This window comes from Peromyscus californicus, unplaced genomic scaffold, assembly GCF_007827085.1.
Source record: "Peromyscus californicus insignis strain IS unplaced genomic scaffold, ASM782708v3 Scaffold_7__1_contigs__length_154581171, whole genome shotgun sequence".
NCBI classification, from domain to species: domain Eukaryota; kingdom Metazoa; phylum Chordata; class Mammalia; order Rodentia; family Cricetidae; genus Peromyscus; species Peromyscus californicus.
In genome coordinates this window covers 147539871-147551892 of record NW_026294595.1, presented here as the reverse complement: position 1 = coordinate 147551892, position 12022 = coordinate 147539871, and the positions used below count along the sequence as shown (strand labels likewise).

Sequence of the window (12022 nt, the reverse complement as noted above, 5' to 3'; positions counted from 1 at the left end):
CCGTGTGGCAAACTTCAGCTTTTATCTCTTTCAAGGCGCGTTCAGAAAACACACAACCGCAGCATCGAAGGAAGCAAAACCTGGAGAGGGACCAAGGGAGAGCAGCTTGAGCCAGACTGAGACCAGCGTGCATGCAGCACGCAGCCACAGCACAGAGCGGGGTTACAGTACAGAGTGGGGCCACGGCATAGAGCGGGGTTACAGCACAGAGCAGGGCCACGGAGCTGAGCAGGCCACGGAGCTGAGCAGGGCCACAGCACAGAGTGGGGCTACAGCACAGAACAGGGCCACAGAGCTGAGCAGGGCCACAGCACAAAACAGGGCCACGTAGCTGAGCAGGGCCATAGCACGGAGCAGGGCCACAGCACAGAGCAGGGTTACAGCACACAGCAGGGCCACAGCCAGAGCAGGGTTACAGCACACAGCAGGGCCACGGAGCTGAGCAGGCCATGGAGCTGAGCAGGGCCACAGCACAGAGCGGGGCTACAGCACAGAACAGGGCCACGGAGCTGAGCAGGCCACGGAGCTGAGCAGGGCCACAGTCAGAACAGGGCCACAGAGCTGAGCAGGGCCACAGCACAAAACAGGGCCACGGAGCTGAGCAGGGCCACAGCACAAAACAGGGCCACAGAGCTGAGCAGGGCCACAGCCAGAGCAGGGCCACGTAGCTGAGCAGGGCCACAGCACAGAGCAGAGCCACAGATATGAGCAGGACCACTGTTCTGAGTGACTGAGGAGGGTGGGCAGAGTGCACAGATGGTTTCTGGAGGAGGCCACCGTGACCAGGCATTATTTCACACAAGGCCTACCACAGCCCTAGGACAACACAGAGGATCCCAGTGAGACCAGGGTCATGTCAGCCATTGTCACCACTCACCTGTGCCGGCCATTCATCTCCAGGCCCACCACAGGGCAGATGAACCGCGCTCGCTGGAGATCGTCATGCTTGTCGCCCTTGGTGTTTCCTTTATCCCCTTCCCAGGCAGGGTTGTCAGAAAGCCTGAGTTCTGTCACAGTCTGTGGAGAACCATTAACTATGCTGATGGGGAATGAACTCGGTGCACCCGGCCCACAGGGCTCTGCAGGTCAGCAGCACGGCCACCCTGGCCTGGGAGGAGTGTGCACCCGGCCCACAGGGCTCTGCAGGTCAGCAGCATGGCCACCCTGGCCTGGGAGGAGTGTGTACCAGACCCACAGGGCTCTGCAGGTCAGCAGCACGGCCACCCTGGCCTGGGAGGAGAGTGTACCCGACCCACAGGGCTCTGCAGGTCAGCAGCACGGCCACCCTGGCCTGGGAGGAGAGTGTATCCGACCCACAGGGCTCTGCAGGTCAGCAGCATGGCCACCCTGGCCTGGGAGGAGTGTGCACCCGGCCCACAGGGCTCTGCAGGTCAGCAGCACGGCCACCCTGGCCTGGGAGGAGTGTGTACCCGACCCACAGGGCTCTGCAGGTCAGCAGCACAGCCACCCTGGCCTGGGAGGAGAGTGTATCCGACCCACAGGGCTCTGCAGGTCAGCAGCACGGCCACCCTGGCCTGGGAGGAGTGTGTACCTGACCCACAGGGCTCTGCAGGTCAGCAGCACGGCCACCCTGGCCTGGGAGGAGGAGTGACTTCTACGAAATGCCCATCGTTTTGGCATCCCCAGAGAAAGAATGTAAGCTGAACGAATCTAAGACAGACCACTTCAACATTAGGCATGTGATCTTTTCACGTTTGTGTATGCGTGTGCTCATGTGTATGCGTGTGAGGCTCTGGCCTGATCAATGTCAGCTGTCTTCCTTGTGACCCTCCTTCCTCCCCCTCTTCCGCATATCCCACCGGCGTGAGCCACTGCAACCAGCTCAGCTGTCTTCCTCTCTCTCTCTAACGTACTTTCTCAGAGAGTCTCAGCGGGCCTCCGAGAGCCTCCTGTCACATTTCCCCAGCGCCGAGGGCCAGGCACACGCCACCACACCTCGCCTTTCACCTGGGTGCTGGAGATTTGCACTCCAGTCCTCAGGCTTGCCTATCAAGCTTTTTATCCAATAATCAATCTCCCCAGCCCCTGAATCCAACTTTAAAAAAAGAATTTCATGTTATTTGTGTATTTACTTTAGTGTATTATGTATTTACACCACACCTGTGGAGGTCAGAGACCAAACTCTTGGGTTGCTTCTCTCCTTCCACCACGTGGGCCCCAGGGAAGGAGCTCAGGTTTGCACCACCGGGCAGGCGCCAAGTGCTTCCACCCCCTGAGCCATCCTGCCAGTGCTGAATTCAGTCTCTAACACACACAAATCCTATTACAGTGACCTCACTCACCGAGGCCCCCGGAGCTCACCCACATCCCTTGTCCTACCTTGATGCTTCGAATGTGTGAGGCTGCCTTCCCCAGAGCCTTTTCAGCAGATTTGTCCAACAGAAACTCGATGACAGCATCTTTGTTATACAGTCTACGAGAGTAAGGACCAGTTTATACAACAGCAATGATTTCAGATAACAAAACGGAGGGCGGGGGGAGAACTGTACATGACTGAAGTTACCCGCATGTGCTAACAACATCCTGTGCTGCTAAAAGCAGGTGTAACCCCGCCCCAACTGCTGCAGAGCACGCAGAGCAGGTGTAACCCCACCTCAACTGCTGCAGAGCACACAGAGCAGATGTAACCCCGCCTCAACTGCTGCAGAGCACAGAGCAGGTGTAAGCCCGCCTCAACTGCTGCAGAGCACAGAGCAGGTGTAACCCCGCCTCAACTGCTGCAGAGCACAGAGCAGGTGTAACCCCACCCCAACTGCTGCAGAGCACACAGAGTAGGTGTAACCCCACCTCAACTGCCACAGAGTACATAACACAGCAACTTAAGTCAAGGTGGCAGACTGCCAGGATCAACTACACCTGAACAAGTACTTTAAGACTTGGAAAAATCAGTGTGAAAGTACTTACTTTGCCCTGTTCTTCAAAAATAAAGATCAGAAAATTTATAAGCACCAGGCCCACATGTTTCAGTTGTAAGAACCGGCTAGAACTGAGTAGTAGCCCCACCTCCTCCCCGCTTCAGGCAGGTCATGCTCTCTCCAGTTCTCCAACTCCCTGCTGCTCTACAGTACTCATGGCTGCTTCATGCTTCAGGTTTATATCTCAGCAGTTACTACTGCTCCTGAGTATAACCAAACTGAGGGAGAAGGTGTAGAGCAAGGTCCAGACACAGGGTCATCTTCCCCATAAATCTGCTTAGGAGAGCTCCTAGGTATCAATCAAGTACCTCAACATTTCCTTCAAAATCAACAGAATCAATTTGTCTTGACTAAGTAAAGGATCCGTACCTGCCAAGTTCACAGGCAACGATTGGGCGCCTCAGGATTTCCTGACTTAGAGTACAGTAGTTCCACTGGGCCACCAGTTCAGCATCTTTGTCAACCTAAAGAAGAAAAGACACACAGTCCTTCTGGTCCTTTCATATGTGAAATGTATCTAATGCCACACTGTGGTGGTCTGAATGAGAAATGTCCCTCACAGGCTCATGTGTGTGAACACTTGGTCCCACTGGGTGGCACTGTTTGAGGAAATTAGGAAACCTCGGAGGTGTAGCCTTACTGGAGGAAGCACAGCCCTAAAGCTGGGCTTGGAGGGTTTGTAACCTTTGCCCCACTTCTTGTTCACTCTTTCTGCTTCCTGTGTGTGGATGAAAATGTCATCAGTCAACTTCCTGCTCTGCCACTGGCTCCCACAGTGGAATGAGAGAGCCAGCTTCCAAAAGTTATTCTCTGACCTCCACATATACAGCACATAACACAAATTTTAAAAATGTTTTAAACTAACACTTTGTTAAATAAAGACCCACCAACACCTGACACACACAAAGCAATCATATCACACCATTAAACTGTGTGTGTAAGCATTATAAAAACAGAATTGGGGAGTGGAGGGAGTGAACCACTTTGCACACACTAAGAGGTGCTCTATCTCTGATCTAGCTCCAGCCACACACATCAACACAAATGTATTTTACAGTAAATTAACGCCTTATAGAACACAACATTTCTCCCTGGAATATGAAGAGAGACGTGACAAATTTCAGGTCCGGAGGGGTGGCTCAATGTTTAAGAGCATTACTGCTCTTGAAGAAGACCGGTTTTGGTTCCCAATAACCATGTTAGGCAGCTTACAATTCCAGTCCAGGGGATTCTAATTCCCTCTTCTGGCCTGCTTGGGTTCCTGCACACACATGGTGCATGTAAACTCATGCATATACACATAAAATAATAAATAAATATTAAAAAAGAAAAGCAAGTGTAAAGCTTCTAAGCATGATTTTGTCACTCTGATGATTAGTCCTCAACTAGGAGCTCATCAAGTCACCAGGAGCTGGGTGTGATGGTATACAACTTTAATCCCAGCATTTGAGGCAGAGGCAGGGGGATTTCTATTAGTTTGAGGCCAGCCTGATCTACAGAGAGTTCTAGACAGTCAGGACTACACAGTGAGACCTTATTTCAAATTAAAAAGGAAAAAGTCATCATCACACATCTCACTTAGAACAAGTGGTACTTCCATGGGGCTTAGGAGCTGTGTGTCAAGACGGGGCAGACCCCCATAGCTGTATTATTACTTCATAATGGGCATTGGAGACGGAAGCTCTAGAAGGGATAGACTACTCTATTCTCTGCTTTGCCCTCGGGGCCGAACAGCATACACAAGGGGCATTTAATAAGTACTTGTATGAATGGGGTTAATAAAAACCACCCTTCCTGATCAACCTTTCTTTTCTTTACCCTTCTGAGATCAGTTTTTTTTTTTTTTTTTTTTTTTGCCAAGTCCTTCGTTACACTACTCCTTATCAGTCCTGGGCACAAGGCAACAAAAGTAAGATGAACACTTTATTTACACTGGAATGTGACATGTTGGCATGGTCTGAGGGCACTCTAGCCTCACTTTCAACACATGCTCAGTGGATGTCTATTACATGCAGAAACATCATAGAGGCTACACAAATTAGACATGCAAGGACCCCAGTTCACATGGGAAAGAGATATACAGTCAACAATCACAATGACAGGCATCATTAAAAAAAATAATAAAGCAGCAGGGCGGTGGTGGTGCACGCCTTTAATCCCAGCACTCGGGAGGCAGAGGCAGAGGCAGGCAGATCTCTCTGAGTTCGAGGCCCACCTAGTCTACAGAGTGAGTTCCAGGAAAGGCACAAAGCTACACAGAGAAACCGTGTCTCGAAAAACAAAAACAAAAAAACAAAACAAAAAAAGCAAAAAAAAAAAAAGGAAAAGAAATAGTAATAATAATAAAGCAGCAGAGGGAGAGAGGGACTAGAGAGTGACTTCAAGGGAAGAGCCCCAGCTGCAGCTGAGTGGGATGATGGCTGAGTGAAGACATGAGGGAAAGAGCCAAGCAGCGCACACTGTAATCCTGGCACGCGGATGGCTGGGGCAGGAGAACCACATAGTCTTGGGCAAGCCTAAGCTACCTAACAGCAAAAGCTTCTCTCAAGCAGCTCCCTCCCCCCTAATAAGGACTGAATGAAAAAGTAATGATGTCACTGCTTTTGAGTGAGGACTGTTCAGGATGATAGGACAAGGCCTACATCATCGAGAACAGAATGTAAGAGCTAAGGAGGGGCAGACGCAGGCAGAGAGGAGAGCAGGGGTCTATTCATACAGGATCCAGAGGAGTTTATTAGGAATGTGACAGGAAGCTACTGCAGTGTCTCAAATATTAACACTGGATGGGACTCACCTCCCACCCCAAAGTTCTCTGAATGCTAGATCAGAAAACATGACCCTCTCTGTACTGGGAACTGTATCAAGGGCGGTTCACAACTACAGACTATATGACTTCAGTCGTGTTAATTCACTTTCCTGGACTCAATTTCCTGGCCATTAGTATAGAACTATACACTTTGCTCAATGTTTTGTAAGATTTAGAGACCCAGCTGGGCAGTGTTGGCGCACGCCTTTAATCCCAGCACTTGGGAGGAAGAGGCAGGAGGATCTCTGTGAGTTCGAGCCCAGCCTGGTCTACAGAGCAAGTTTCAGGACAGCCAAGAATGTTGCACAGAGAAACCCTGTCTCAAAAAAAAAAAAAAAAGAAAAAAAAGAAAAAAAAAGATTTAGAGACTGTTCACTCATTTACTCAAAATATTCACTGTGCCAGAAACTGTGCTCGCACCACTAGGGGCTCCAGTCTGGGGGGGATCCCAACTGGGACCAACCACCAATTCTGTGTGCTCAGTGCTGAAAAAGTTTAATAAGGGTCTGACTTCACAAAATAAGGGAACGGTCCAGGAAGACTTCTTTAATATACACAATGCTCACTGGAGAGACAGGCTCAGTGGTTAAGCCTTTGTTCTTTTCTTCCAAAAGACCAGAGTTTGGTTTCTAACGGCCAAGTTTGAGGGTTCACAAAAATCTGTAACTCTAGCTCCAGAGGATCCGATTCCTTGTTCTGGGTACCACACTCACGTGTACACACACAAACATAACTAAAAATAAAAACATTTCTTAAGTACGTAAAGTACCAGGCATGGAGGCCCACGCCTTTAATCCCAGCACTCAGCAGGCAGTCGCAGGATTTCCAGCCAGCCAGGACCACCTAGTGAGAGCCTGTCTCAAAAACAAAACAAAAACACACGAGCACCTATTAATACGATCGTTGCTAACTGCAGATATGGTCCCAGTCCTGGCTGGACCACTCACCAGCTCTCCAGCCTCTGCCTTTTTGAGAATTAATGTTTACACATCATCAACACCGTGTCTGTTGGGAGGATACCCCAGTCTAAAAGTACTGTCCAGTGACTGCAAACACTAAACCCTTCTTAAGCACCGGTGGACACTTTATCCCGCGCCCTGCCGCCCGCGGTCTCCACTGACCTTCTCGACCTTCTTCGGCCCCTTCACCAGCTCGTGCCTCTTGGGGATCGTTCCTCCGTCGCAACCCATCCCAAGGCCGGAGTCAGAAGCCGCAGCAAAAACTGGAGGCCGCCGCTTCCGGGGTCTCTGCCAAAACCCTAGCCACTTCCGGCGCTCCTTGATGACGCATACGACAGTCGCGCCGCAAATGGGGGCGGGGCCACTCGGTGAGGTTCGCGGAGACCTTGCTCAGCGGCGGTTGCTATGGGAACGCTGCCCGGAGTTGGGCGTGGCTTCAGGGCCGTAGGCTGGCTCATCCCCGGGAGTGCGTCCACTTCCGGCTGTACAGTCCCTTCTTTTTCCTAGTGGGTCTGGGGACTTCCTGGATATGGGAAGGTGGGGCATGCTAAGTGAGGCCAGAGCACTAGGGAACACCTGCATGCTGGCCCCGAGGCCTGCGTTCCCTGGGAGCATTTTGCAGACCGGGGCGAGCTCTGCTGTAAGACTAAGGATGAGATGGACGGAACGTGTCACTTAGCTAGCTTTCGTGTATTTTAAGTACAGACTTAAAAAAAAAAAAAGAATTGTGTGGGTCTGCATGTGGGTATGTACACCACGTGAGACAGGTGCGGTGGAGGCCAGAAGAAGGTGTTGGATCTCCCCAGGACTGGAGTTGTGGATGGCTGTGAGCTGCTGGGGTGCTGGGAACCAAACCAGTGTCCACTCAAAGAACAGCAAGCACTCTTAGCCACTGAACCATCCCTCCATCCTGTATCCAGATTTTTAAGTGCAAAACCCCGGGACTCCAGTGTCACCCACAACCTAAGCTTAGCTACCCAGTCCATTGTGCCAGTTAAAGAGATTAGTGACGGTAAAGGCAGAGGAAGGGATATATTCAGGGTGGCCATATTGAGAAGAGGACAAACAGGGGTTCAGTGACAACCCAGTCTGTCTTTGGGGTGCTGACATGAGCTGTAGGCCTAGAGGAACAGCAGGGCAAAAGGCACGTATAAAGAAGCAGTCCTGGGCTAGGGGTGGTCTCCTTGACTTCTGTCAGCTCCAGTTCTGCAAAGTGGCCAGTCCCAAGTCCCCACTGCTGGAGTGAACAGGTAGTCTCAGAAGACCATTTCTTCTGCACTTCTCACTTAGGGGAGCACCCTGTCCTCTGGGGCTCTGCTGTTCCTGGCATCCTAAGGGGTAGTTGTAGGCCCAGAACAATGCCTTATGTCTGTGCCTTCAACCTTATGAATTATGTTGAGTTCAACGCTAACCTGGGCCTACATGGTATGTACTAGGACCAGCCTAGGCTACAGAATGAGACCTTGTCATGTCATGTCATAAATGCATATGTACATACATATAAACAAAATAGAAAGGGACAATACTAAACACCCAGGATTTGGGTACGGGCTTTTCAAGGTGGGGGAGTCATGCTTAGGTGTCTATACATCTGATTTTGTGGTTTCTGATGTTACATAACTCAAAGGATGCAACTGGCAACCAAGTTCTGAGATCAAGCAAAGTTACAGATTAAGTACAAAATGATGAGCTGATTTTTAGTTTCCCATCACGGGGTGCTTTGTCCAGGCTCAGGGATGAGAGTGGCTTGCTGATACAGAGAAACCCAAGACTCACAAGCGTTCCGTACTTAAGGAAGCATAGTCTAGTGGTGGTGGTTTGCAGAACTCCCTGTGTAGCCAAGGGTGACCTTGAACTTTGATCCTCCTGCCTCCATCTCTTTGGTGCTGGTATTGCAGGTGTGCACAACCACACCCAGTTTATGCAGTGCTGGGGATGGCACTCAAGGCTTTGTGTGTGATAGTCAGGCACTGTACCCAATTCAGCATATCATCAACACTTTTATTGTTTTTAACACCCCAGTGGTTTTGTTTGTTTGAGACAAAGTCTGCTTATGTAGCCTTGGTTATCCTAGAACTCATTAGGTAAACTTGGCTGGCCTGGAACCCAGGGAGATCTGCCTGCCTCTGCACACTGAGTCCTGGGATTTAAGGCTTGTGCCATTATGCCTGGCTTAATGTACTTATTTAACGTACCTCTTTAAAAAGGAATTTAGTTTCTGTAGGCCTTCTCCTCCTCCTCCTCCTCCTCCTCCTCCTCCTCCTCCTCCTCCTCCTCCTCCTCCTCCTCCTCTTCTTCCTCCTCCTCTTTTTCCTCTTCTTCTCCTTACTCCTCCTCCTCTTCTTGAGACAGGAAGTAGCCCTGGCTGACCTTGAACTCACAGAGATCTATCTGCAAGCAATCATAATTTAGTCAGTTATGTTGTGTTTCTCTCAGTCTGTGGAAAATGCAAACTGACCCTAGGTAAGGGTTTCCTCTACTTCCTGTGTCCCTTTAAATTTTCCTTTCTAGCCAGGCAGTGGTGGTGCTTTCATTTAATTCCAGCATTTGGGAGGCAGAGGCAGGTGGATCTCTTGAGTTTGAGGCCAGCCTGGTCTACGAGCGAGTTCTAGGACAGCTAAAGCCACACAGAGAAACCTTTCTCGAAAAATAAATTTTTTTTCCATTCTATCCTGCCTTAAAAAGTATATATTAGAAATTTCAAAGGTTTTTAAAATTTCTTTTTACTTTATGTGTATGAATGTTTTGCCAGCACGTATGTGTGTGGCCTACAGCTCATGTGTGGAGGTCAGAGAACAATTTACAGGAGATGGTTCTATCCTCCTACCATATGGATCCTGTGGATTGGGCTCAGGCTTGGCAGTAAGCGACTTTATCCACTGATCCATCTCACTCACTGGCCCAAGAAGATGTTTTATAAATATTATTTGTTTGGGGAGTGGTCCATGCCTGCAGTCCTAGCATTTGGGAAGATGGTAGTGTTGAAGCTAGCCTGGGCTACACAGCAAGATACTCTCTCTCAAAAAAAAAAAAGAAAAAAGAATGTATTTGCACCAAAGTAGATCCATGACCCTCCAGTGCTTGTCACACTGGAAGATCTCTCAGGTGGGCCCTCACCACTTCCAGCCTCTCGGTGAATTGACCTTAATTGAGGCCAAGCTGCTGTTACCACCACCCACCATTTCCTCTTCCTTTTTGTGGAGGAAACGGTGCAGAATGTTGGATATTAGACATGCTTATTTAACAAGAAGTTGCCAAAAGCTGACAAAGTGCATTTGGTTCTAAAGCTCCTGGGCGAGCCTCTGAAATCAGTCTGGGGAGACCCACTCCCACGATAGCCACTGTCTGTGCAAAAAGGGAAGGGGGCACTCGCAGCTGAGAGCAACATTTTTCACGATTTCGCACATAGTGGGTTTGCTCTTTGTTGACAAGGATTCTCTTTGTTTGCTTACTTTGCAGGGTCTCATGTAGTCCAGGCTGGCCTCCAAATCCATATGTAGTTGAAAATGACCTTGAAATCCTGACCGCCCCTCCCCATCTGAAGGCTGGGATAACAGGAGTGTGCCAGCACGCTGGTCTATGAGGTGCTGGGGATGAAACCCAGGGCTTCCTTCCTAAGCACATACTCTACCAACTGACCCACATCCCTTGACAACAGTTCTTGGTTTGAACACAACTCAAAAATTTAAAAATATGAGCCAGGTGGTGGTGGTGGTGGTGGTGGTGGTGGTGGTGGTGGCACACGTCTTTAATCCCAGCACTCAGGAGGCAGATCTCTGTGAGTTTGAGGCCAGCCTGGTCTACAGAGCGAGTTCCAGGACAGGCTCCAAAGCTACACAGAAAAACCCTGTCTCAAAAACCCAAAAAAATGTTTAAAAATATGAAAAGCAGCACCGGGCCACAAGCTGCTCGACTGTCTGTCACTGGGTTCAAGTTTGTGAGGCATTGGGACAGCGCTGTGTCAAGGGAGTGGTGCAAGTAGATGCTCTCATATCATGGGGTAAACAAACCAGTATTTCTGCAGCAAGAAGATTCTACCCTTTGATTCCCTGCAGCAGTCTGCTTCCAGCTGCATCCATCCCTGATTCCAACTGCATCCCTGACCTTACTGGAAGATACTTCCCAATGAGTGTCTTCCATTTCTGCACATCTGAGCAGACCACGTGGCATTTTGTTCTGAGTTATCTTCTCAAGGATGCTATGTCCAACTCTCTCCAGGGTGCAGGACAGGTATTATTTTGGCTAACAATGCATCTGTCTCTATCTATCTATCTATCTATCTATCTATCTATCTATCTATCTATCTATCTATCTATCCATCTATCTATCTATCTATCTATCTATCTATCTAGATCTCTGTCTAGATACCTATCTAGATATCTATTGGTAAGTAGATACCTGTTATTATTTTTTGAGACGAGGTCACTGTGTAGCCCTGGCTGACCTGTAACTTGCTATATTTACACTTGCTATTTATACCAGGCTGATCTAATTCATAGAAATATCTATCAGATATATCTATAGATAGATGTATCTGTATCTATATATACTTATATAGATAGATATAGGTTTATTTTTTTAAATTGAGACAGAGTCTAAGTATATTGCCCTGGCTGCACTCAACTTGTAGCAATCCTCCTGCTTCTGCCTCCCAAGTGCCAGCTGCTGAAAATCAGATAAATATGGTGTCTCAGTTAGAGACACAGCTCCATTGGCTATGCTTAGGATCTCTGAGAGTTGAGGCATTCCTAAGCTAAGAGCTTCCTAGCTCTGATACAAACCTGTGTGTGTCCAGCCTTCACCTGAGCCCATCTCAGCATCATGCCCTGGGGCTGGAGGGACAGGGATCCATCAGTGCTATGAAAGTGAGTGCAGTTGCGTTTGGTGCTGCCAATTCTTGGCTCTGTGCAGATGTCGCTCTATACAGATGTTGCTCTATACAGCATGTCGGACTGCCATGCTTAGGAGAGACAGCTTGAAGTGTGGCCCTTGATTGGCACATGGGAAGTTGAAAAGGATGGCTTTTTACCATCCCCGGAATGGCTAAGCATAGCTTTCTGCACCTAAACTATACACACAGTGTGATTTAGGCTAACTATCTTCCCCTGGAAGCCTGGATATATGGAATGTGCCAGGCAAAGGACACTTGTGTCTCCAGCCACCAGTCAGAGTCCTGGGGGCTGGGTTCTCATGAGCCCCTCTGGTTGGCAACACCCATGTGTACTGCTACAGTTGTGGTTGAAGAATGAAGCCTGGTCTTGGCTCTTGGAAGCTTGTTCTTGGTTTCCAACCCTAGAGTCTCTTCCTTGTCACATAAATGG

At 49.2% G+C, this 12022-nt stretch overlaps 1 protein-coding gene across 2 annotated transcripts in view; it reads right to left on the bottom strand.

Moving 5' to 3' along the window:
- Window positions 1-7004, bottom strand: part of Rtf2 (replication termination factor 2) — a 29752-nt gene extending 22748 nt beyond the window's left edge. For both annotated transcript variants that reach the window (XM_052723838.1, XM_052723839.1), the window contains exons 1-5: window positions 6864-7004; window positions 3306-3400; window positions 2341-2434; window positions 878-1017; window positions 2-80 (exon numbers count right to left, since the gene is read on the bottom strand). In XM_052723838.1, coding sequence (XP_052579798.1) covers window positions 2-80; window positions 878-1017; window positions 2341-2434; window positions 3306-3400; window positions 6864-6932 — 477 coding nt within the window. In that variant the 5' untranslated portion in view covers window positions 6933-7004. The remainder of the gene's footprint in view (window position 1; window positions 81-877; window positions 1018-2340; window positions 2435-3305; window positions 3401-6863) is intronic.
- Window positions 7005-12022: the final 5018 nt, after the last annotated feature.